General features: G+C 37.0%; 1 protein-coding gene across 1 annotated transcript in view; it reads left to right on the top strand.

The window, feature by feature from the left end:
- The window catches only part of Dok6 (docking protein 6), a 477,118-nt gene that overhangs the window by 161,099 nt on the left and 288,458 nt on the right, over nt 1–27,561 (top strand). The window contains exon 2 of the mRNA NM_001039173.2: nt 9,651–9,758. Within this exon, the coding sequence (NP_001034262.1) occupies nt 9,651–9,758 (108 nt within the window). The remainder of the gene's footprint in view (nt 1–9,650; nt 9,759–27,561) is intronic.

Below are 27,561 nucleotides of genomic sequence, written 5' to 3'. Positions count from 1 at the left end.
GCACACTTATCAGTGGCTACCATCTGTTCCACTTAAAATACTAGGAGGAATATTTACTTTGTGTCTGTCCATTACTTCATTTTCTTCTTAGCAATAGGAAACACAAAAGAAAGAAAAGTAAAATGTGTAAGCTGATATTTCTGTAAACTTGAACACCTGGAATTTTAGGGATCCATCCCATAATTAGCCTCCAAACGATGACACCATTGCATACACTAGCAAGCCTTTGTTGCAAGGACCGTGATATAGCTCTCCCTTGTGAGACTAGGCCAGGGCCTAGCAAACACAGAAGTGGATGCTCACAGTCAACTATTGGATGGATCACAGGGCCCCTAATGGAGGAGCTAGAGAAAGTATCCAAGGAGCTAAAGAGATCTGCAACCCTATCGGTGGAACAACATTATGAACTAACCAGTAACCCAGAGCTCTTGACTCTAGCTGCATATGTATCAAAAGATGGCCTAGATGGCCATCACTAGAAAGAGAGGCCCATTGGTCAGGCAAACTTTATATGCCCCAGTACAGGGGAACGCCAGGGCCAAAAAAATGGGAATGGGTGGGTAGGGGAGTGGGGGCGGGAGGGTGTGGGGGACTTTTGGGATAACATTGTAAATGTAATTGAGGAAAATACTTAATAAAAAAAAAAAATCCTAAGCTCATTGGGTAAGAATGCTTGCTCAGCAAGGATGATGACCTGAGTTTGAATCTCTAGGACTCATGGAAATAGTCAGGCATGGCTGAGCCTACTGGTTACCCCAGCATTGAAAGCAGAAGCAGATGAATTTCAAGTGTTCACTAGCCACTTTGGATAGGGAAGTGGCAGGGTTTACTTTCAGTGGAACATTTATTTGTCTCAAAGTAATTAATGGGAAGAGTAAAAGAGGAAGACAACCAGTGTCCTCTTCTGGCTTTCTTGTGTTCATGGACCCATTACACTCACTCACACACACACACACACACACACACACACACACACACACACACACACACACACACAGAAGTGGGGGGAGGGAGGAAGAGAGAAAGATTAAGTACATAATACTCTCCAAGCAAATTAAGACAACCTGATAAAATGGCATAAACTCTATACACATACCTAAAAGCAAATATTGGTGTACATGGAATCAGGTAGCCGGAACTTTTCTAGTGAGGAAGAAGGATCTCCAACATAGACCTTCCTCTCATGACTATACCTCCTAACGAGTCTGTCACTGTGGTGATTGTGATGGAAGTCACTTTCCTGCTCTTAGTACTCTATTTCTAAATATAGCTTGCACAGCACAGCATGGTTTAGGCTTCCTGGAGGATTGATGTGAATATGTGGATCTTTACATGTCTTCTTTTACTGGGGTTTTATTAAAGTGATGATTTTTGAGATTTGACTGTTTAGCAATAGCTCATATACTTTCAAGGGTGTTAACTGCTCAGGTGTGTACATGAATCATAATGCTCACATTTGAGACCATTATGAGTAATGCTATCACAAATGTTGTAAAGGGTACATATATTTTTTCTCTTGGGTACATAACACAGAGCAGAATTGCTACTACCTGTGCAGGGATATCACAAGATTTCCCATAGCTATCATCTTCCAGATTCACTATACAGACCATGACCCTCACCCAAGCCTATTCTCTTTCTTCTTTTGTTTTGTTAGGAATGAGCTGTCTAATTGTATTTCTACTTCAGATTACTTCAAGCTTTGAGGATTTAGTACATTCATAAACTTAAATAAGTGGCAATTAAAGTATCCTGCCCTTTCTAGAACTAGATATTCTTTTGAAATTCTTGGAGTTCTTTACTTATTCTAGTAATGTATGTTTTGGGCTAATGTCTACAATGAATACCTTGTCAATTCCTTTAGGTTTATTTTTAGATTATTCACCCTGACATAAAAATAAATCTTCAGCTATCTAAATTCCTCCTTTTTCTTATCCTTTCTTATTATATTTTAGTGTTTTTTTTTCCTGTGAGGTCATTGACATAGTAATTAGTATCATTTACAAAGTCTTGAATATTTGTTTTATGTATTCATCTAACTCCTATGACTGAAACTGGGTGACATCATTGTGAAAATGTGAATAACTTGTATTTAAGAGAGGTATTGGGGGAAGTCTTGAGAATTGGCTCTGTGGTTAAGAGCACACATCTTCTGTTTCAGGGAACTTGAATTTGGCTCCCAGGACCAATATTGTGTAGCTCATATGCCTGTAACTTCAGCTCCAGGGATTTGAGCACCCTCTTCTAGCCAGCATGAACACCTTCATACATATATGCATACTATCATGGCATGCATTTATACACATAAGTATAAGTATTTTTAAAAAGAGCAGTATTGGTAGTCAGTTAGCATTGTAATAGTTGTTTAAACAGAGATGCTATGTTTTACATCTTAAAAAGAGAATCTGTAAGAATATTTTAGAAAATATTGATTTTTTTAAATGCTTTTTGTCATTTTTTTATTTAAAATGGGGAGGCTACACATATAAATGCTCAAAATTTCAGAAATTTTTATATATTCTGCTGCACTAACTTCTGATTATGTTACAGAGTGTTTATCTCTGATTTTACAGTTTAGTTCAATGTCCACCATGGGAATACAGGTACATTAGCTTCTTCATTATCATTTAAGTTTTACCATATTCCATCATTACTCAGAGTTTCTAATGACATCACATAGGAACAGAAAACAACATCCTTTCATAAGTCACTCCCACAAATGCAAATTCTTTCTCTTACTCTGTTTTCCCTGTTCACTCTTTGGGTATCTTGTAACTCTTGGAGTACTTGGAAAAATTCCAGTTCTCAGGAAAGATAAAAACTATCTCGCTTAGAATGAAGAATTATTTCATTAATTTATAGTTATTAGAATTTCAATCTGGGAAACAGAAAATTCAGGCAACCTTGCTGTGATGCAAAGGGTTCTGTTGAGTGGCATATGTTTCCTGGTGGATGGATAAATGATGGATGCGTGGATGGATGATGGATGAGTGCATGAGTGAGTTTCTGGTATTCAAGCATGCATAACAGCATTTAGGTTTAAATTAGCAGCAAGGCTTACATTCATATTAAACATAAAAAGTGTAAATCCACCAGTTGATTAAGCTTATTTATATTAATGGTTACAATTCACATATACAAAACAACCTTCTGTGGTAGGACAAACACATCTTTAACTGTTGGAAAGTTAAAGATCAAACACATCTGTTGGAAGTTACTCACAGCATAATTTTGCCATACCTATGTCAGGGTCAGCTTTATATATGTGTTATTTTATGTCCAATCAAATACACAATGTATCATTTATGTGTGTGTTTATAAGTATGTGTGTGTGTGCATGTGGAAGGTGAAGGAATCTTCCTTTCAGGAGAAAACAAAAAAAAAAGTTATTCAGACATACCATTTTATATGTAGAGAGAACATCACACACACACACACACACACACACACACACACACACACACACACACACACACATATATGTATATATACAGAGAGAGAGAGAAATATTCTGTTACTTCCTTTATTGCAATAAACTATCAACTTTGACAATTCCTATAATCAGAAATTATTCCAAGTACTAAAACCCTATTTTTGACATGCAAGGTTCATTAGGTCAACGGCTTGTGATGTAATAGGTCTATTAAATCTAATGTTGAGTATGTTAAACTTGTGAATGGGTCCTTGATAAATAACATAATTACAGCTATGAACTAAAGCTAATGAATCAGCTATCTACTTTTTCCTGGTGAGTCTTAACTGAAAATAGATGGCTTTGTATAAAGTCACTTTGAAATGGTGAAAATGTTAAAAGAGAAAAATATCATGTGGTAAAAGAAGTTTTCATCAGAAGAAAAGGGCACATGATTATGGCAAGCTGGAATGGGCCAGCTGGAGATCTGTGGGACTTCTAGACTTCTGGTAGCAACAGGCCATTTTCTATAAGGAGACCCAGAGGTCATCTTTTAGCCTGGTTGCTAAGGCAACCAGCTTTTTAGAATGGGCTTCTGAAAGAGAAGGTGAAATTCTCCAGTTCTTATTCCAAGATAAAAAGTGCAGCATTCCCTAAACTAAGGTGGAGCCTGCAGCAATGTTAACTGCCAATTTACAGGCACTTGACAAGGAGGCTGTCTCCAAGCAATAAATTTTGTCATTAAGGAGCCCAAACCAAAAGACTTTCAACTATCTATGCCATTGAAATGAGAGAAGTATCTAAAGAGAATAGAACAACCTCCCCACCACCACTTTCTACATAGGACTCACAAAGGTCATTAATTGATGTTTATTCTCATGGGATGCAGCATTAAGACATTAAGGTAACTAATTCATGGGGTTCTCTTTCATTGTGTCAAAAATTTTACATTTTCATTTAAAGGCAAAATAAAACGCTTTTCCTTATATACAGGTTTATTTCCCTCCTAGCAATGATTTTCTATTTTCAAGCAATCATTTTTCTTGCTCATATCTGGAAAGTCTCCAACATACTCATTTAAAGCACTAGTTCTAATCCTACAGTACACTATTTTTGGTACCCTAATAAAAGCTGGTTTGATGAAAAGGTCAAAGGGAAAATATTTTCTTCCCATTTGCTTCCTACTCCTGTTGTGGAGGAGGCATTAAGTTTCTGACTCATACTTAATTTTGCTTCACATCAATAACACAAGTGACATGTGAAATGTCTCCATACTATGGTCTTAATCATTATCTTCTCTTATTTAAATTCAAAGCATTTAGAAAAATTATGACTAAAGAAGAAATAATTCAACATTTATTAATTATTTTCTTTTCAACTTAAATTTTCAATTAGAAATTACAATAAAAATAGCTAGTACATAGCCATGGTTTATTCATATTATTTTTACAATAAAATACATTTTAATGACACCACTGTCAGATTTTCCTTAGATGTTTAAACATCAAAACATAAGACAAACAGTAATTAAAGATTTTTGTAGAAAACAATTGACCAGTACACTTCATCTTTTTCAAGGTTAGGAATAACAAACAAAAAACAAAAACAAAACTCAAATGTCTAAGAAACTATGACTGATTGGAGTTTTAGAATGTTAACTTAGTCCATGAAATAGAATAGGATAAGAAAAATAGAGTAAATTCTGAATTAAATTTGTTTTTGCTTAACATATTTACAAATTATTTTGGCATTTTCCCAATATGAATATATTCATTTTAAAAGCCATTCAAGAGTCTCCTTAGGGTTTTGATATTCAAATTAATTTAAATATATTGGATCTTGATGTACTCATTTTTTTTCATTAAATAATTTATTATTCAGGGGCAAGGGAAGGGTATAGTGGATTTTTGGAGAGGAAACTAGGAAGGGAGATAACATTCAAAATGTAAATGAAGAAAATATCTAATAAAAATTAACATTTAAGAAAAATCTCTATTACCCCCCCCCAGTGTTGCTCCCTCCCTCACAGTCTCTCCCTCCATTCCCCCTCCCTTTCTCAACTTAGAGGGTAGAGTCCCTCACTGGGTATCACCCCACCCTGGCACATGAAGTCTCTGCAGGGCTAAGTACCTCTCTCACTTAGGCCAGACCAGGCAGCACAGTTTGGAGAATGCATTCCACAGACAGGCAACAGCTTTACAGACAAACTTTGCTCCAGCAATTGCACATCTCTTGATCCTGAAACACCCCATTCACCATCCCACCCAGCTCTCTCCCTCCAACTGCCTCCTATAACTATTTGTTAACCCTTCTAAGTGAAATTCAAAAATACTCTCCAGGGCCTTCATTCTTGTTTAGCTTCTTTGGTTCTGTGGATTATAACATGGGTATCCTGTAGTTTTGGGTTAATATCCACTTATAAGTAAGTACATACCATTCATGTCCTTTGGGTCTGGGTTATCTCACTCAGGATGGTATTTTCTGGTTTCATATATTTACCTACAATATTCATAATGCCCTTGTTTTTAAGAGCTGAGTAGTAGTCCATTGTGTAAATGAACCACATTTTCTGTATCTATTTTTTGGTTGAGGGGCATCTGGGAATTTATGGCTATTACAAACAAAGATGTATGAATATAGTGGAACACATGTCCTTGTGGTATGGAGCAGCATCTTTTGGATATATCCCCAGAAGTGGTGTAGCTGGGTCTTCAGGTAGAACTATTCCCAGTCTTCTGAGAAACTGTCAGATTAATTTCCAGAGTGGTTATAATTTTAAGTATGCACTCCCACCAGCAATAGAGGAATGTTCCCCTTAGTCCACATCTTCACCAACATATGCTGTAGCTTGGGTTTTTGATCTTCATCATTGTGCTGGGTAGAAGATGTGTAAGATGGAGTCTCAGAGTTGTTTTGATTTGCATTTCCCTGGTGGCTAAGGTCTTTGAGCATTTCTTTGAGTGCTTTCCTGCCACTGGAGATACCTCAGTTGAGAATTCTTTGCTTTGCTCTGTATTCCATTTTTAAATTGGGTTATTTGGGTTGTCTAACTTGTTGAGTTCTCTATATATTTTGGATATTAGCCCTCTGTCAGATGTACAGTTGGTGAAGATATTTTTCCAATCTGTAAGCTGACATTTTGTCCTTTTGACAGTGTCCTTTGCCTTATAGAAGCTTTACAGTTTCATGATGTCCCATCTATTATTTGTTTATTGTAGAGCCTGTTTACAACATAAATCCTTTCCAAAAATAAGTGGCATGTCTTTCAACTTTTATGAAACAGTTTATTTCCTGAAACCTTAAAAACAAGATTATTTATATGTGGTTGTTTACCTCTATGTTATAAAAGCTGAAGAATAAGACATGACCAAATTAACTACATCTATATCTTAATTATTTATCACTTGTTCTGCAATAATAATGAATGGTTTAGCAACACTCTCTTGCTCATACTTCACTCACTTCTTAAATTAAACTCATTATAATAACACAAACTGAACATTGTAATGCCTTCATATATGTGGATTTCTATGAATATTTTAATATTCATTTGATATTATGATAATTACCAAGATGTAGTCAATAAGGTGACCATTTTTCAGTACAAAAGAACAAAAATAGTTTTGCTTAAGATTTGCATCTCAATTTCCTTCAAGGAAAGAGTCTCAATACATCCATGCCAACTAGGAAAAGTATTTGTAATTTATATACATTCCACCTTGTATGTTATATTTATATTTATATTTATGCTCATGACCAGTTAAATTCCTGCTCAGATTCATAGGAATGATCTTTCACTTATACACTGTTGTCATTATACTATGGTCATAAACATTATCCTATCAATGCTACAAATAAAGTACTATCTATCTATCTATCTATCTATCTATCTATCTATCTATCATATAAATATACATTCATCTATGGCATTTACATTAATAATCCTAAGCTACCCTAATAAAGTATCACACAATATTTGACTTAAACCACAGAAATCTATTTTTTTCTTTGGCTTGTAAACTGTTTTCTCATTATGTGCTTATGTACTCTCCTTTTTAATAAGCAGAGAGAGAGGAAGCATGTTGGTCATGACTATCCTCATGAAAACCCTAATTCTATCATCAAATCTCCACAAACCCATCTAGCACTATTATATATCTTCAAAAAACATCACATTGGATTCAATGTATGAACTTTGAAGAGACAGAACTCAATATCCCACCAATTTCTGGTAAGAGGAAGGTTACTTTTCAAATCTACTATAGGTGTTTTCTGCAGGACATCTCTTATAAGCTAATTGGGCAAGTTCTATAGTAAATGGAAGTGAGGCATTGATGAGAAACAAAGTTGAAGAAAAGCTTAAATAAATTATTGGAGACAAGACAGTTAATTATTATAAAATACTCACATGAAAGTTATCTATGTTCTTAGACATTACAACAAAAGGCTCCAAATTTTAATTATTTCTTTAGCACAAAATTACTTCATGTTATCGTGTAGAGAGAGGAATTTTAAGAAGACAACAAATTTTTCATTACTATTTTTTATTACATTTTTTTCACATTGGTAACTTGCTTTTGTTACCTCCCACCTATGCTGAGGAAAGAGACTAATTAAGCTTAATGAATCTCTCATAAAACGACTTGAAAATAGAAAAGTGGGAGAACATTTTCAGCAGAAAAATGACAGAGATGAGAAACGTCTGGGAAAAAAATGACTAAAATTCATTATTAAAGCTAAACAAACCTTTGTTCATTCTATATTGTAATCATTAGCAGAATTTCATTTGGAAGTTGAGGTTGGTGAAAGTCCAACAAATAACAAAGAACTACAATGTCATGTGCTAAATACAATGTGTCAAACACCAGTAGTTCAAAAGAAATTGAGCAGTTCCTCATTTGCAGGTGTATGGCTATTAACCCTTTGGTAAGAATGATATATCTAATTGCAGAATGGGCAGACATGTTACTGTGTGCTCGGAGCTCCACATCATTCTTGATGTATTTTTCAAGATTATAGCAGAAGATCAAAGAAAGACAGCAGGGGCACTGGGAGTGTCTTCACATTGTTATTTTACTTATTTTGCTTTTAGTGGGAAAAGTCTTTTGTGATAGCTCTGAGAGTGCTTTTTAACATAGAAAATGCTGTCTTTCAGAGAGGAAGAAACAATGTTCATGGGAATAATTTGAAAGAATTACACTCTCTGTCTTTTACTAGCAGAAAAAGTATTGTGACAACTGTGTACTTTGAATAAAGACACAGAATAGAAACTCAGTGACTAACATTTCTGAAATTGCCTTTGATGAAATCACTCCTCATGCCGGCAGAGCAAATTTCTCTAGGAATAAAATATGCTAAATTTATAAATTAAAAAGCTGTGGCCATTTTGAATTACCAAAGATGCTAATTACTAGAAAGAAAAAATGCATTTTGCTTATTTGCTTTTCAATATATCTATGGAGAATATGTGATATTATACAGCAAAAACAAGATGCCAACCTAAAATTTGGCATTGATTATTTCTATAAACAATAACATGGTCCAAAACCAATAAACTCAGCTTACATAATTAATGATCATTTTAAAAGCTAAAACAAAAGATTCAAAATACATGTATTCAAGCCTTGATCAGTTATCTTAAATTTATCATAATATGAAAATACCTGTTTACAGCAGTAGTTATTAGAATTAATGTGTAAATAAACTTTAAATATATTGTATTTTACATGATAAATATGTAGTATATCCTAGTTATTGTAAAACAAGGGAATTACATGAGCCCAAAATGAAGCTATATTTTTGCTGTTTTCTAAGATATGTTATGACTATTTGTTGAAAATCCTCAATTTGCGTAAGACAATTAGAAATATTATTTTATTAGAATTTATAAAACTAACAGTATGTATCTATTTCATTTATCTGAACTAAATGCTCAAAGCAGTGGGAAATGAAATGAAAAATTGCAATCATGGGTGCAGTATTGACACCAAAGTGATTACTTCTATTAAAAATGATTAATTCCAACAGATTGACACATTGACTTTCTCATGATGCATTATGTTTTCAAGTTGTGCTGCAATTTCTATTAGTCACACACTTCCCTTTAAATAAATCGTTCTATGAAGTAAAGGGAATTTTAGAAGCTCATCCCTAATGTGATAGTTGGATAGATAAAACTCCAAATGCCCGTAAACTCATAGGAAATGATAGATAATCAGATTCCTTTATTTGCTTTCAGATATTCAGACGATGCTGGTTGGTTTTTAAGAAGGCTTCTAGCAAGGGACCCAGAAGGCTAGAAAAGTTTCCAGATGAAAAGGCAGCTTATTTCAGAAACTTTCACAAGGTAAGTCACACTCATAGAGTTCCCTGGGGAACAACTGGGCACTTGACAACTTGTGGAGACATTTTTTTGATGGATGAAATCTACAGAGGGAAAAATTCATGGCCAAGATAAAACGCTCCTGTTCTGATAAAATGCAAAAGTTATTTTTCTTCCTTATCTTCATCATCTGCTGTAAATCCCAGCTATACTTCTGCAAAATGAAAGGCTCATTTTTATAGCGACTTTGCAAAATGAGATGAGTCATAACTCAATTCTATCCTTCTAAGGTGCTGAGTGGGTACTTTCCTTATTTTCAGGTTAATTGTGCATTTGCTACTCTGATTTAAACTATGGACAGTATTTATGAAATAGCATTTATCAGATAAGCTTTAGCAGTGTTAATGACACTGTTAATATAGATAGCATTAGCCGTTTACTCAGCAAATTAACAAAAAATGATTAGCAAATATGCTGACAGGTAGATGATAAATCCCAGGAATGAAAGGATTAGGACACATGGCCTTTTCGGAGTAGGTGAGGTTTTCTTGGAGGAAATGTGTCACTGAGGGTGAGCTTTGAGGATGCAGAAACTCATGCCAGATTCAATCTCCTCCGCACTCCACTCTGTCCCACCACCTTCCCTCTGTCTCTGTCTCCATCTCCATCTCCCTCTCCCTCTCCCTCTCCCTCTCCCTCTCCCTCTCCCTCTCCCTCTCCCTCTCCCTCTCCCTCTCCCTCTCCCTCTCCCTCTCCCTCTCCCTCCCCCACCCCCCCTCTCCCTCCCCTCCCCCTCTCATTCTCTCTTCCCCATCCTGCTGCTTTAGAAGTGAAACTCTTGTATCTTTCTCTAGTATCATGTTTGCCTTACCTCTTAACTAAAAACTAGACTCAATTAAATGTTTCTCTTTATAGAAGTTGCTAGGGTTAATGGTGTTTCTTCACAGGGATAGAAATCCCAAGACAGTCTTGTGGGCATGACCATATTGCAAGAGATATGTCACTGGAGGCGCACTTCAGGAGTTTAAAGACTTATGCCATTTCCAGTTCACTTTCTCTGCCTTTTGTTTAGAATTCAAGATGCAACATTTTTCATTTTTATTGGTTATTTTATTTATTTACATTTCAAATGTTGTTTCCCCTCCACAATCCCCCTATCCACTCCTTCTTTTCTCACGTCTCTATGAGGGTGCTCCCCACCCACCCACTCCTACCTCAGTGGCCTAGCACAGGACCAAGAGAGTCTCCTCCCAGTGATGCCAGATAAGGCAGTCCTGTGCTACATATCCAACTAGAGCCATGGGTACACACTGTGTACAGTTCGGTTGGAGATTTAGTTCCTGGGAGCTTTGGGGGGTCTGGTTGGTTGATATTGTTGTTCTTCCTATGAGGTTGCAAACCCCTTCAGCTCCTACAGCCCTTGCCCCAACTTCCCCATTGGAGTTCCCCAATGTTTGGCATGTGCATATGCATGTGTATGAGAATAATCTCTGGGAAGTGGAGAGAGGGACCTAGGAGGGAGAGAAGAAGGAGGAAGGGGGCAGTTCAGATATGGAAGGAGATGGGGGAGAATAGAGGATCAGGATTTTGAAAGTAGGTATGTAGCAGTGGGAAGGACTTTAGCTGAAATATGCAACAAACAGAGATAGAACCTGTATCCAACGGATAGGCATGGCCCCCATTGAGGGATGAGGCCACCCACCCACCTCAAATATATTAATCCAGAGTTCCTCCTGTCAAAATGAAATACATGGACAAACAGTGGAGGAGAAACTGAAGGAAAGGCCATCCAGATACTACCCCACCTAGGGATCCATCCCATCTGCTGACACCAAACCCAGACACTATTGCTGATGCTAAAAGCACTTACTGACAGGAGCCCTGTATAGCTGTCCCCTGAGAGGCTCTTCCAGAGCTGGATCAAGATGTAACATTTTAACATCCATCTCTATCTACCATGTTTCTAATCCCTCTGGTTTCATAAGCCCAAATAAACTCTTTTTCTAAGAGCCATGGTGTTCTATCAAGCCAAGAGAAGAGTTACTAGTTCAACCTGCCTGCTCTGCAGTGCTTTACACTAACTAAAACTCTAGTCAGTACATTTTTTCTCCCAAATAAAACAATCAAAATACTTAGCAAGGCATTATGTTATGCTTGTACTTAGCCGTATTCTATTTAAAAAGATGTGTATGCTCTAGGATTTCAACTACTTATGTAGACTGCTAATTTGGATACAAATACATGTTAGATGTCTGCTCTATGAAAGATACTCTTTTTGTCGCTGCCATGTAAGATTGCATAAGACAAAGCCATTGTACTCTAAAAACCTTGAATTTTTTATTGGATATTTTCTTTATTTACATTTCAAATGTTATCCCCTTTCCCTGTTTCCATTCCTCCTAGAAACACCTTATCACATCCTCCCTCTCCCTGCTTCTATGAGGGTGTTCCTCCACCCACCCATCCACTCCTACCTCCCCACCCTTGATTCCCCTATAGTGGGGCATCTATTGAACCTTCATAGGACCAAGGACCTCTCCTTCCATTGATGCATGACAAAACCATCCTCTGCTACATATGCAGCTGGAGCCATGTCTACTCCTTTGTTGATGGCTTAGTCCCTGGGACTTCTGGAAGGGTCTTGTGGGTTGATATTGTTGTTCTCTGGATGGCCTTTTCTTCAGTCTATTCTCTACACTTTATCTCCATATTTGCTCCTGTGAGTATTTTGTTCTCCTTCTAAGAAGAACCTAAGCACCCATACTTTGGCCTTCCTTTTTATTGAGCTTCATGTGGTCTGTGAATTGTATCCTGGTTATTTGGAGCTGTTGGGCTAGTATCCACTTATCAATGAGTGCATACCATGTGTGTTCTTTTGCAATTGGGTTACCTCACTCAGGATGATATTTTCTAGTTCTATCCATTTGCCTAAGAATTTCATGAATTCATCATTGATAATACATGAGTAGTACTCCGTTGTGCAAATGTACCACATTTTCTGTATCCATTCCTCTGTTGAAGTACATCTGGGTTCTTTCCAGGTCCTGGCTATTATAAATAAGTCTGCTATGAACATAGTGGAGCATTTGTTCTTATTACATGTTGGAGCATCTTCTGGGTACATGCCCAGGAATGGTATAGCAAAACTCAGGTGACAGCAGATGCTGGCAAGTATGTGGAAAAAAGAGGAACACTCCTCCATTGCTGGTGGGAATGCAAGCTGGTACAACCACTCTGAAAATCAGTTTGGCAGCTCCTCAGAAAATTGGACAAAACCTTGAATCTTACTGCATACAAAATTCATATGCACTAACACAGCAAGGAAACCTAGAGAACTATGCATTTCCCATAAGTTTGAATTCAACTAAATTTCTTAACAAAGGTGACACCTGAGTGATGGATGCTGTGGTAGTAATGTCTCCACCACTTACTGCAAAGTGATCAACTCTTTGAGGCATATAAAGGAGTTCTCTTTTCTTCTTGCTTATCTGTTGTTGATGTTGTGTTTCAGTTGTTTATTATATTTATGGTTTCTTGTTCCTTACTTATTATTGTTACATATATTAGCCATATACTGAGTTTATTTAGTGTGTCCCATATGTATTGATGATTACAGGCAACTTTTGGGGATAGGATAAATTATCAGAGTGTTGTTTCTGGAACAGACTGACTCCATCTCTCTTAGCAGTCCTTAATTGCCTATAATTTCTCATGTAGATATTCTTTATTTTTGAAACCAAGTTTTACTATACAGTCCCATCTACTTGTGAACTTATGAGCCTCTGACTTCAGATATTCATGACCTAAAATTATAGCCATGAATCATCACAACCAAAACTCCTCATTTTCTATAAGCTGACTTTTCCAACTTTAATTTATTTTTACATTACAGTAGCAATCACGCACTCTCTATAGAAATGCTTAGGGATAAAGTACATGCTTACTCTGATTTGTCTTGGATACTGTTCATTGAAAATCTCTACATTTCCACTGTGAACAGTTTGGCTTTAAGAAATTTTCAGTCCTTGACTTATCCTGCCCATTAGTCTGACCTAGAATTCAAGCTCATTATGTGCCAGATTTTCTAGGCCTTGTTATATGTGTAGTATTGTTCTCTGTGCTAGAAATATTGTACTGCATCAAGGAATGCAGTTGTGGAGAAAAATTATGAAATGCTACATCTGTTTACCATTGGCCTTAAGCTTAAATGGCCATAAAAGTGCTATGGATATAAAATATTTTATTGTAATAGAGAATCAGAATAAAATATAAACTGGTACAGCTTGAAGTAACAAAGATGAAGCCTTAGAAAAAAATCCCATAAGAATTTCCAAGATTTAGTAGAAAATCATTCATAAGCTAAGTGGAAAAAAAACAAACAAACACCTGACAGAAGATCAGAAGACTTTTGAGACAAAAGTATGACAAACGAGATTTACAAAAAGGAACTGAAATATATTCCAAAAGTGAGGAAATGTATGAAATGGTTTAAACCATTCATACCAAGTGTATCATATGAACTATTGTGTTCAAATGCCTATTTCTCTTTCTATTTCCAACATACATCAGTAATCCCTAACTTTTACATCAAAATACAAAATAAAGTAGGTACAATCTTGGTCTCTGAACCAAGGCACTTTGTTTATTAAGGTAGAAACAATTGAATTGCCACAACAAAATGTCCCCCTTTTCACTAAGAGCAGCACCAGTCAGAGGGATGGTAGCCCTGGCACTGGAAGTGTCACTATCACAGGAAAGCTAAAAAACATAGAGAAACTGGCTGGCTCTGTTTATGTTAGGCTATCAGAGAGTAAGAAAGACACACTTCAAAAGAGAAAGCCAGCTGTAGATGCCCTCAAACACGCACACATGCTCACCACAGGGCAATGGGTGATAGTGAGCTCGTTAAGCTCTGGAATAATGGAGATCACTTCATAGCTAAGACTTGTGTGTCTTGCTTAAAGCATGAGCCACAGAACTCGAAACCTGAAGTGACAAAATTTCCTAATCATCCAACAAGAATCTTCTGTTTTATATTTTATTATCTATTTTTCTTTTATAATAATTGGCCATTTATTTTTACTTTATTGTGTTTTTAACTGGGATAGAATTATATCATTTTCTCTATTCAACACCTTCCTTTCCAACCTCCAGCCCCTCTTGGCTACCTTGCCTCTAAATCTCTTCCATGCCACACCTCAAAATTGATAGCTTCTTTTTCCTTTTAATTAATTTTGTCAGTAGTACACAAATGCCAAACAAGAGAAATACTTTGGAAGAAAACTACCAGTATTTTCTATAAATCTCAAAATTTCTTAGAAAACTATTAACAGAAATATAACAAGAATTATATGAAAACAATGCCACCATAAAATGTAGTTTACTAGCCGTATGTGGTGGCGCACACCTTTAATTCCAGCACTTGGGAGGCAGAGGCAGGTGGATTTCTGAGTTCGAGGCCAGCCTGGTCTAAAAAATGAGTTCCAGGACAGCCACGGCTATACAGAGAAACCCTGTTCCAAAAAAAAAAAACAAACAAACAAACAAACAAACAAAAAAAAACCAAAAAACAAACAAAAACAAAAAACAAAAAAACCAAAACAAAACAACAACAACAAAAATGTAGTTTACTACAAAAAGAGCAGATTGGTTTTGTTTGAAAATTAATGAAATAAATAGCAATAGAAGGTGAAAACATCACAGGACTATTTGATGGAATATAGGAAAAAGCATTTGTCACAATTTAACCTGGATTGGTTATGCATAGCTCTCAATAAACCAGCAATAGAGCAAGCTTCAACAGTTTGGAGAAGAGCTTCTAATAAGTTCTTCCAGAAGAAAAGGAAAAATGCTTTCTATTCTTAGACAACATAATTGTTTGTTGTAAATGCTTGTTAAACTAGAAATACCAGAACCAATGAATGCAGCAAAAAATAAGTATGAGAATTTTAATATGAAAAATCAATTGCATTATTTCACATAGTGGCAGATGACACTTGTCAAATTGCATTGTTAAGAAGAACTGGATTAATAATAGTGCCAACAAATAATTATGAGTAAATTCATAAAACCACATAAAAAACTTCATGCTGAAAATCATGGAAATTAACTTAGAATAAAGGAAAGAAAGTCCATATATAATGACGTGACAGTGCATGTGGCTCTTCCATGCCACTAGGTTGTCATCTTACACTTGATACCAGGCCCACATAACTCTAATAAAAAAATAGTTTCTTTTTGTGGAAACTGACAGAATAAGTTAAAATGAAAATGTATATAACGTAAATTAACCAAAAGAAGGTTTTAGAATTACGTAAGAGCAAAGTTAGAATCATTGAGTTAAAACAGTCTAAAATTACAGAAACTGGCCATGTGATGTAAGGAGCTGTAAGTATAGATCAATGGAAGTTAATGAAAAAGAGGTGAGCAGAAAATCCAAACCTAAGTGATCAATCAATTTAGTCAATAAAGACAAGTCAACAGGGAAATTTTTTCAAAAAACAACTGAATGTTAAGTAAAATTAACTCTCTCACACTATAAACAGTATAAACTCAAAGCCAATCATTGTTCTAAGCTAAGCAGTAAAAGTATAAAATTGACAAAGTTAAGCAAAAGAAAAAGTGTTTTATACGCAAAATTTCTACAAGCAGAGTATCTTAAAACAAGTATTCTCTAAAATCCAATTTAAAATGTAGCAAAATTTAAAATACAGTCCATTCAAATTGCCATTTTTTTACTTAAAGCGCAGATTAATTACTAGGACAAAAACATTTTACAAAGAAGATACAGGGCACAATAACTCTCCCAAGGCTATGCAAATATCACAACTTAAGCAATGCAGTCTTAAAATGGACACATTATGAACTTGTAAACACATACCTCCCAACATAACATTAAAATAATCAAAAGGAGAACTCTAGAAATAACCAAAATTTGTGAAACTGTAGAGCAGCTAAGACTCACAGTAAATGAATTATGAAATTATACAACCAATATTTCACAATTTTACTAAAAAATGTTATAGGTAACCAGCCATCTAACTTTTAGAAGAGTATTCGATAAAAGTGAAAAACAATTCCACATAAGCGCATTGTAGGAATGTTCATTTCATTTGTAATAGTAGTTGTGAATAATCTAAAGGGGAAAATATAAAATTCACAAATCTCTGAATTACTACAAAGGGACACAAAAGACCATCTTACTTTTATATAAGATATCAGATGAATATCAGATTTCTAGATGGAATTAAAGAAGTCAGCCCTAAGTCAATGTTCCTTATAATGTATTCTTATGGATTTAAAATAACAAAATGTCTGGTTATGCAGCTTTGTGAAGTGGTAGAGTAGGATTGGGGTACAGATTGGACTGCAAAGAATATAAGAGCCTGAACAGTTTTGGTGGGGTTACAGGATATGGAAACAGTTTTTATTTTATGGTGATAATTGTTCCAATTTTATACAGATTTTTTAAAAAAAAATTTATTATGTATTTTCCTCAATTCCAATTCCAATGTTATCCCAAAAGTCCCCCATACCCTCGCCCCCACTTCCCTACCCACCCATTCCCATTTTTTTGGCCCTGGCATTTCCCTGTACTGGGGCATATAAAGTTTGCTTGTCCAATGGGCCTCTCTTTCCAGTGATGGCTGACTAGGTCATCTTTTGATACATATGCAGCTAGAGTCAAGAGCTCCGGGGTACTGGTTAGTTCATAATGTTGTTCCACCTATAGGGTTGCAGTTCCCTTTAGCTCCTTGGGTACTTTCTATAGCTCCTCCATTGGGAGCCCTGTGATCCATCCACTAGCTGACTGTGACCATCCACTTCTGTGTTTGCTAGGCCCTGGCATAGTCTCACAAGAGACAGCTATATCTGGGTTCTTTCAGCAAATTCTTGCTAGTGTATGCAATGGTGTCAGGGTTTGGAAGCTGATTATGTGGTGGATCCCTGGATATGGCAGTCTCTAGATGGTCCATCCTTTCGTCACAGCTCCAAACTTTGTCTCTGTAACTCCTTCCATGGGTGTTTTGCTCCCAATTCTAAGGAGGGGCATAGTGTCCACACTTCAGTCTTCATTCTTCTTGAGTTTCATGTGTTTAGCAAATTGTATCTTATATCTTGGGTATACTAAGTTTTGGGCTAATATCCACTTATCAGTGAGTACATATTGTGTGAGTTTCTTTGTGATTGTGTTACCTCACTCAGAATGATGCCCTCCAGGTCCATCCATTTGGCTAGGAATTTCATAAGTTCATTTTTTTAATAGCTGAGTACTACTCCATTGTGTAACTGTACCACATTTTTTGTATCCATTCCTCTGTTGAGGGGCATCTGGGTTCTTTCCAGCTTCTGGCTATTATAAATAAGGCTGCTATGAACATAGTGGAGCATGTGTCCTTCTTACCGGTTGGGACATCTTCTGAATATATGCCCAGGAGAGGTATTGCTGGATCTTCCGGTAGTACTATGTCCAATGTTCTAAGGAACCGCCACACTGATTTCCAAAGTGGTTGTACAAGCTTGCAATCCCACCACAATGGAAGAGTGTTCCTCTTTCTCCACATCCTCACCAGCATCTGCTGTCACCTGAATTTTTCATCTTAGCCATTCTGACTGGTGTGAGGTGGAATCTCAGGGTTGTTTTGATTTGCATTTCCCTGATGATTAAGGATGTTGAACATTTTTTCAGGTGCTTCTCTGCCATTCGGTATTCCTCAGGTGAGAATTCTTTGTTCAGTTCTGAGTCCCATTTTTTAATGGGGTTATTTGATTTTCTGAAGTCCACCTTCTTGAGTTCTTTATATATGTTGGATATTAGTCCCCTATCTGATTTAGGATAGGTAAAGATCTTTTCCCAATCTGTTGGTGGTCTTTTTCTCTTATTGACGGTATCTCTTGCCTTGCAGAAGCTTTGCAGTTTCATGAGGTCCCATTTGTCAATTCTCGATCTTACAGCACAAGCCATTTCTGTTCTATTCAGGAATTTTTCCCCTGTGTCCATATCTTCAAGGATTTTCCCCACTTTTTCCTCTATAAGTTTCAGTGTCTCTGGTTTTATGTGAAGTTCCTTGATCCACTTAGATTTGACCTTAGTACAAGGAGATAGGAATGGATCAATTCGCATTCTTCTACATGATAACAACCAGTTGTGCCAGCACCAATTGTTGAAAATGCTGCCTTTCTTCCACTGGATGGTTTTAGCTCCCTTTTCGAAGATCAAGTGACCATAGGTGTGTGGGTTCATTTCTGGGTCTTCAATTCTATTCCATTCGTCTACTTGTCTGTCACTATACCAGTACCATGCAGTTTTTATCACAATTGCTCTGTAATACAGCTTTAGGTCAGGCATGGTGATTCTACCAGAGGTTCTTTTATCCTCGAGAAGAGTTTTTGGTATCCTAGGTTTTTTGTTATTCCAGATGAATTTGCAGATTGCCCTTTCTAATTCGTTGAAGAATTGAGTTGGAATTTTGATGGGGATTTCATTGAATCTGTAGATTGCTTTTGGCGAGATAGCCATTTTTACAACGTTAATCCTGCCAATCCATGAGCATGGGAGATCTTTCCATCTTCTGAGATCTTCTTTAATTTCTTTCTTCAGAGACTTGAAGTTTTTATTATACGATCTTTCACTTCCTTAGTTACAGTCACGCCAAGGTATTTTATATTATTTGTGACTATTGAGAAGGGTGTTGTTTTCCTAATTTCTTTCTCAGCCTATTTATTCTTTGTGTAGAGAAAGACCATTGACTTGTTTGAGTTAATTTTATATCCAGCTGTTTATCAGGTTTAGGAGTTCTCTGGTGAAATTTTTAGGGTCACTTATATATACTATCATATCATCTGCAAAAACTGATATTTTGACTTCATGTTTTCCAATTTGTATCCCCTTGATCTCCTTTTGTTGTCGAATTGCTCTGGCTAGGACTTCAAGTACAATGTTGAATAGGTATGGGGAGAGTGGACACCCTTGTCTAGTCTCTGATTTTAGTGGGATTGCTTCAAGTTTCTCACCATTTACTTTGATGTTGGCTACTGGTTTGCTGTAGATTGCTTTTATCATGGTTAGGTATGGGCCTTGAATTCCTGATCTTTCCAAGACTTTTATGATGAATGCATGTTGGATCTTGTCGAATGCTTTTTCCGTGTCTAAGGAGATGATCATGTGGTTTTTGTCTTGAAGTTTGTTTATATAATGGATTATGTTGATGGATTTCCTTATATTAAACCATCCCTGCATCCCTGGAATAAAACCTACTTGGTCAGGAAGGATGATTGCTTTAATATGTTCTTGGATTCGGTTAGCAAAAATTTTATTGAGGATTTTTGCATCTATATTCATAAGGGAATTTGGTCTGAAGTTCTCTATCTTTGTTGGATCTTTTTGTGGTTTAGGTATCAGAGTAATTGTGGCTTCATAGAATGAGTTGGGCAGAGTACCTTCTGTTTTTATTTTATGGAATAGTTTGTGAAGAACTGGAATTAAATCTTCTTTGAAGGTCTGATAGAACTCTGCACTAAACCCATCTGGTCCTGGTTTTTTTTTTTTTTTTTTTTTTTTTTTTTTTTTTTTTTTTTTTTGGGCTGGGAGACTATTAATGACTGCTTCTATTTCTTTAGGGGATATGAAACTGTTTAGATCATTAACTTGATCCTGATTTAACTTTGGTACCTGGTATCTGTCTAGAAATTTGTCCATTTCATCCAGGTTTTCCAGTTTTGTTGAGTATAGCCGTTTGTAGAAGGATTTGATGGTGTTTTGGATTTCTTCAGGATCTGTTGTAATGTCTCCCTTTTCATTTCTGATTTTGTTAATTAGGATGTTGTCCCTGTGCCCTCTAGTGAGTTTAGCTAAGGGTTTATCTATCTTGTTGATTTTCTCAAAGAGCCAACTCCTCCTTTGGTTAATTCTTTGAATAGTTCTTCTTGTTTCCACTTGGTTAATTTCACCCCTGAGTTTGATTATTTCCTGCCATCTACTCCTCTTGGGTGAATTTTCTTCCTTTTTTCTAGAGCTTTTAGATGTGTTGTCACGCTGCTACTGTATGCTCTCTCCAGTTTCTTTTTGGAGGCACTCAGAGCTATGAGTTTCCCTCTTAGAAATGCTTTCATTGTGTGCCATAGGTTTGGGTACGTTGTGGCTTCATTTTCATTAAACTCTAAAAATTCTTTAATTTCTTTCTTTATTCCTTCCTTGACTAAGTAATCATTGAGAAGTGTGTTGTTTGGCTTCCACGTGAATGTTGGCTTTCCATTATTTATTTTGTTATTGAAGATCAGCCTTAGTCCATGGTGGTCTGATAGGATGCATGGGACAATTTCAATATTTTTGTATCTGTTGAGGCCTGTTTTGTGACCAATTATATGGTCAATTTTGCAGAAGGTCCCGTGAGGTGCTGAGAAGAAGGTATATCCTTTTGTTTTAGGATAAAATGTTCTGTAGATATTTCTTAAGTCCATTTGTTTCATAACTTCTGTTAGTTTCACTTTGTCCCTGTTTAGTTTTTGTTTCCACAATCTGTCCATTGATGAAAGTGGTGTGTTGAAGTCTCCCACTATTATTGTGTGAGGTGCAATGTGTGCTTTGAGCTTTACTAAAGTGTCTTTAATGATTGTGGCTGCCCTTGCTTTTGGAGCATAGATATTCAGAATTGAGAGTTCCTCTTGGAGGATTTTACCTTTGATGAATATGAAGTGTCCCTCCTTGTCTTTTTTGATAACTTTGGGTTGGAAGTCGATTTTATTCGATATCAGAATGGCTACTCCAGCTTGTTTCTTCAGACTATTTGCTTGGAAAATTCTTTTCCAGCCTTTCACTCTGAGGCAGTATCTGTCTTTTTCCCTGAGATGGGTTTCCTGTAAGCAGTAGAATGTTGGGTCCTGTTTGTGTAGCCAGTCTGTTAGTTTATGTCTTTTTATTGGGGAATTGAGTCCATTGATATTAAGAGATATTAAGGAAAAGTAATTGTTGCTTCCTTTTATTTTTGTTGTTAGAGTTGGCATTTTGATCTTGTGGCAGTCTTCTTTTTGGTTTGTTGAGGGATTACATTCTTGCTTTTTCTAGGGTGTGATTTCCGTCCTTGTATTGGTTTTTTTCTGTTATTATTCTTTGAAGGGCTGGATTCGTGGAAAGATAATGTGTGAATTAGGTTTTGTCGTGGAATACTTTGGTTTCTCCATCTATGGTAATTTAGAGTTTGGCCGGGTATAGTAGCCTGGGCTGGCATTTGTGTTCTCTTAGTGTCTGTATAACATCTGTCCAGGCTCTTCTGGCTTTCATAGTCTCTGGTGAAAAGTCTGGTGTAATTCTGATAGGCCTGCCTTTATATGTTACTTGACCTTTCTCCCTTACTGTTTTTAATATTCTCTCTTTATTTAGTGCATTTGTTGTTCTCATTATTATGTGTCGGGAGGAATTTCTTTTCTGATCCAGTCTATTTGGTGTTCTGTAGGCTTCTTGTATGATCATGGGCATCTCTTTCTTTAGGTTGGGAAGTTTTCTTCTATTATTTTGTTGAAGATATTTGCTGGCCCTTTAAGTTGAAAATCTTCATTCTCATCAACTCCTATTATCGGTAGGTTTGGTCTTCTCATTGTGTCCTGTATTTCCTGGATGTTTTGAGTTAGGATCTTTTTGCATTTTGTATTTTCTTTGATTGTTGTGCCGATGTTCTCTATGGAATCTTCTGCACCTGAGATTCTCTCTTTCATCTTGTGTATTCTGTTGCTGATGCTCGCATCTGTGGTTCCAGATTTCTTTCCTAGGGTTTCTATCTCCAGCATTGCCTCACTTTGGGTTTTCTTTATTGTGTCTACTTCCCTTTTTAGGTCTAGTATGGTTTTGTTCATTTCCATCACCTGTTTGGATGTGTTTTCCTGTTTTTCTTTAAGGACTTTTAACTGTTTGGTTGTGTTTTCCTGCTTTTATTTAAGGACCTGTAACTCTTTAGCAGTGCTCTCCTGTATTTCTTTAAGTGAGTTATTAAATTCCCTCTTGATGTCCTCTATCATCATCATGAGATATGCTTTTAATTCTGGGTCTAAATTTTTGGTTGTGTTGGGGTGCCCAGGACTAGGTGGGGTGGGAGTGCTGCGTTCTGATGATGGTGAGAGGTCTTGATTTCTGTTAGTAGGATTCTTACGTTTGCCTTTTGCCATCTGGTAAACTCTGAAGCTAGCTGTTATAGCTGTCTCTGTTTGGAGCTTGTTCCTCAGGGGACTCTGTTAGCCTCTATCAGCAGACCTTGGAGGCTAGCTCTCTCCTTAGTTTCAGTGGTCAGAGTATTCTCTGCAGGCAAACTCTCTACTTGCAGGGAAGGTGCCCAGATATCTGGTGCTCGAACCTGTCTCCTGGCAGAAGTTGTGTTCCACTCACCAGAAGTCTTAGGATCCCGTGGGAAATCCTGTGTGGGTCCTTGTGGGTGTCCGGAGACTCCTCTGGCAAGGCACCCCGGTGCTCAAGTGGACCAGAAGGGCTTATACTGATTTAAAAGCATTGATTTGCTTACTTTAAATGAATGCATTTTGGATATGTGAATTATTATTCTTAAGGTAAAAAAGGCCACCATGAAATTATATTACTGAGGAAGCTAAAGAGTTCTAACCATATTAAATAATGAGATTGTCATATTTACTTTTCTCTTGCTGTGAAGAATCACTGTGATTAAGGCAACCTATAGAAGAAAGAGTTTATTGAGACTTACAGTTTCAGAAGTTTAGAGTACGTGACCATCATTGAAGAGGAATTTTAATCCAGCAACATGATTCACATCCAAAGATATAATCAGACCAGAATGCAGACACACCCTGGATTACAGTATGATCTGGCAGAATACAGACACATATTTAGCACACACATTTAATTCCAAAAATGAAAGTAATGTAAATTTGTACAAGTAAGCAGCCATGTTTGAAGGTGACATCTAATTTAGGGGCAGACAAAATAATGAATTAGAGAAAGATTTGACAGAATGAGTCAGCTATGGAATATTCCCAACTCACAGGAGAACAGCAGAGGAAGAGAGGCTACTTAAAAGCAGGGAGAAATTTAAAAAGTTGTGGTGTGTGGTGTTTGGGGGGTGGTGTATTTGCATAGCAGTTTTACCAGGGCAGTTTTACAAAGACAGATTACAGAGAAAACAAGTTAGACACAGGTGAAGACAAAGTGAGCCAGAAAATGAGAAGAAGCCAGAAGATTAGAACAATGTGTAGCCAACGTTAGTATGTGGACAGTCAGAGCTATTTAATCAGAAGCCAAGAGAAGCTGGATTGAGTCAGTCAACTAGGAAGATTAGATTGCGTGGACGGTAGATGCTTCCAGGCCTAGGCCTGGGGATAGTTAGAACAGAATGAAACACTCCGGGCTCATCCTCACACAGCTTGGGAACAATTTTTAATCTTCTCACTTCACCTTAGGAAATAAAAAAGACATTTGCATTTCATGTCATGATGCATGATACACATGTAGGCTGAGTGCTTACATGTAGATACAACAACCATGAGAAAGGGGAGGGGAAGGGGGAGAGATGTTGGCGACAGAGAGAGAGGAGAGAGAGAGAGAGAGAGAGAGAGAGAGAGAGAGAGAGAGAGAGAGAGAGAGAGAGAGCACTAACTGGGAATGGAATGATCTTTTGAAATTTCAGAGTCCTGAGTGAACTGTCTCCAATAAGGCCATACCGCCTAATCTTTCCCAAACAATTTCATGATCTGGGGATCAAGTCTTAAAATATGTGAGCCTATATCACTCAATTCTCACTCAATATTCATTAAAATATCTGAGTCTATATTATTGTCATTCAAGCTACCACAGGAATATACTATGAATTTTAAAATATACCTTTCTTATGTAGTCTTGTCTCAACTTAGACTAGCTATTTAACCATCTTGTCTCTTGTGAAAATTTAAGATTAGATCATCATTTATAACAGTGGCCAGTATTCACTTACAAATTAGATGTAGGGGGTCCAGTGAAAACAAATGGTCATGGGTTTGGGCTTGAATATGAATAACATAATGGAGTAACATGTCGTAATAGAGCCTATTAAATCTGGTATTTAGAAATCACAAGCTTCTTTTTTGCATATTGCAAGGTATGTTTATGAAAAACTCTCGAATAATTTCTAATAGTTGATTAGATAAATAATAGTGTAAATATCATTTTAAATGTCCTCATTGATTATCATTAACATTGATAATAGTGTAGGATTTAACATTCAAGAAAGTCCTCTTGGAATAGAGAATCAGAGAGTCTGGAGATATGGCTCAGTGGTTAATAGCACTCGCAGACTTTTCAAAAGACTGTGGTTCAGCGACCAGCACCCCTGTGATGGCTCACAACTGTCTATAACTCCAGATCCATGGGATCAGATATTCTCTTCTGTCTCAGTTGGCACTGCAGACATATTGTACACAACATATGTGTAGGCAAAACACCCATACAAATAAAATGAAGAAACAATAAATACATACATAAATACATACATACATACATACATACATACACACATACATACATGCATACACACATACATACAAGCAAGGATGGAGAAGCTAGAAAAAAGTACTGCAAATTTTGGAAGATTAGAAGGATATCACAAGAAAGAATTATTTTAAAAACATTAACATTGGAAAATAACATCAATACTATTCCATTACAACCAAGAGAAATGAGAAGCTGATGGCTAAAAGAATAGTTATGATGGCTAGTATTAATTGCCAGCTCAAATATCTGGGAAAAAGAAACCTCAACTGAGAAATTTTCTCCCAGAAGACAGACCTGTGACTAGGTTTGTGGGACATTTTTAAAAATGTTAATTAATATAGGAAAGTCTATCCCACTGCACTGTCCCGGTTCCCCTGTCATATAGGCCTGGGATTTATTTTGTTTTTCTTTTTAAATATTTTTATTAGGTATTTTTCTCATTTACATTTCCAATTCTATCTGAAAAGTCCCCCATACCCTCCCCCCTGCTCCCCTACCCACCCACTCCCACTTTTTGGCCCTGGCGTTCCCCTGTACTGGGGCATAAAGTTTGCAAGTCCAATGGGCCTCTCTTTCCAGTGATGGCCGACTAGGCCATCTTTTGATACATATGCAGCTAGAGACAAGAGCTCGGGGTACTGGTTAGTTCATATTGTTGTTCCACCTATAGGGTTGCAGTTCCCTTTAGCTCCTTGGGTAATTTCTCTAGCTCCTCCATTGGGGGCCCTGTGATCCATCCAATAGCTGACTGTAAGCATCCACTTCTGTGTTTGCTAGGCCCCGGCATAGTCTCACAAGAGACAGATATATCTGGGTCCTTTCAGCAAAATCTTGCTAGTGTATGCAATGGTGTCAGCGTTTGGAGGCTGATTATGGGATGGATCCCTGGATATGGCAGTCTCTCGATGGTACATTCTTTTGTCGTAGCTCCAAACTTTGTCTCTGTAACACCTTCCATGGGTGTTTTATTCCCAGTTCTAAGAAGGGACAAAGTGTCCACACGTTGGTCTTTGTCTTCTTGAGTTTCATGTGTTTAGCAAATTGTATCTTATATCTTGGGTATTCTAAGTTTCTGGGCTAATATCCACTTATCAGTGAGAACATATCATTTGAGTTCTTTTGTGATTGGATTACCTCACTCAGGATGATGCCCTCCAGGCCCGACCATTTGCCTAGGAATTTCATAAATTCATTCTTTTTAATAGCTGAGTAGTACTCCATTGTGTAAATGTACCATGTTTTTTGTATCCATTCCTCTCTTGAGGGGCATCTGGGTTCTTTCCAGCTTCTGGCTATTATAAATAAGGCTGCTATGAACATAGTGGAGCATGTGTCCTTCTTACCAGTTGGAACATCTTCTGGATATATGCCCAGGAGAGGTATTGTGTGATCCTCCGATAGTACTATGTCCAATTTTCTGAGGAACTGCCAGACTTATTTCCAGAGTGGTTGTACAAGCTTGCAATCCCACCAACAATGGAGGAGTGTTCCTCTTTCTCCACGTCTTCGCCAGCATCTGCCGTCACCTGAATTTTTGATCTTATCCATTCTGACTGGTGTGAGATGGAATCTCAGGGTTGTTTTGATTTGCATTTCCCTGATGATTAAGGATGTTGAACATTTTTTCAGGTGCTTCTCAGCCATTCGGTATTCCTCAGGTGAGAATTCTTTGTTTAGCTCTGAGCCCCATTTTTGATGGGGTTATTTGATTTTCTGGAGTCCACCTTCTTGAGTTCTCTCTATACATCCTGGATATTAGTCCCCTATCTGATTTAGGATAGGTAAAGATCCTTTCCCAATCTTTTGGTGGCCTATTTGTCTTATTGATGGTGTCTTTTGCCTTACAGAAGCTTTGCAGTTTTATGAGGTCCCATTTGTCAATTCTCGATCTTACAACACAAGCCATTGCTGTTCTATTCAGGAATTTTTCCCCTGTGTCCATTTCCTCAAGGCTTTGTCCCTCTTTCTCCTCTATAAGTTTCAGTGTCTCTGGTTTTATGTGGAGTTCCTTGATCCACTTAGATTTGACCTTAGTACAAGGAGATAGGAATTGATCAATTTGCATTCTTCTACATGATAACCACCGGTTGTGCCAGCACCATTTGTTGAAAATACTGTCTTTTTTCCACTGGATGGTTTTAGCTCCCTTGTCGAAGATCAAGTGACCATAGGTGTGTGGGTTCATTTCTGGGTCTTCAATTCTATTCCATTGGTCTACTTGTTTTTTGCTATATCAGTACCATGCAATTTTTATCACAATTGCTCTGTAGTACAGCTCTAGGTCAGCATGGTAGGCCTGGAATTTATAATAAAACAAGCTGAGCAAGCAAGGGGGAGCAAGCCAGT

Source organism: Mus musculus, chromosome 18 (genome assembly GCF_000001635.26).
Source record: "Mus musculus strain C57BL/6J chromosome 18, GRCm38.p6 C57BL/6J".
Lineage (NCBI taxonomy): Eukaryota > Metazoa > Chordata > Mammalia > Rodentia > Muridae > Mus > Mus musculus.
Note: the sequence above shows the minus strand (reverse complement) of the source record. Positions and strands in the feature narration are given on the sequence as shown.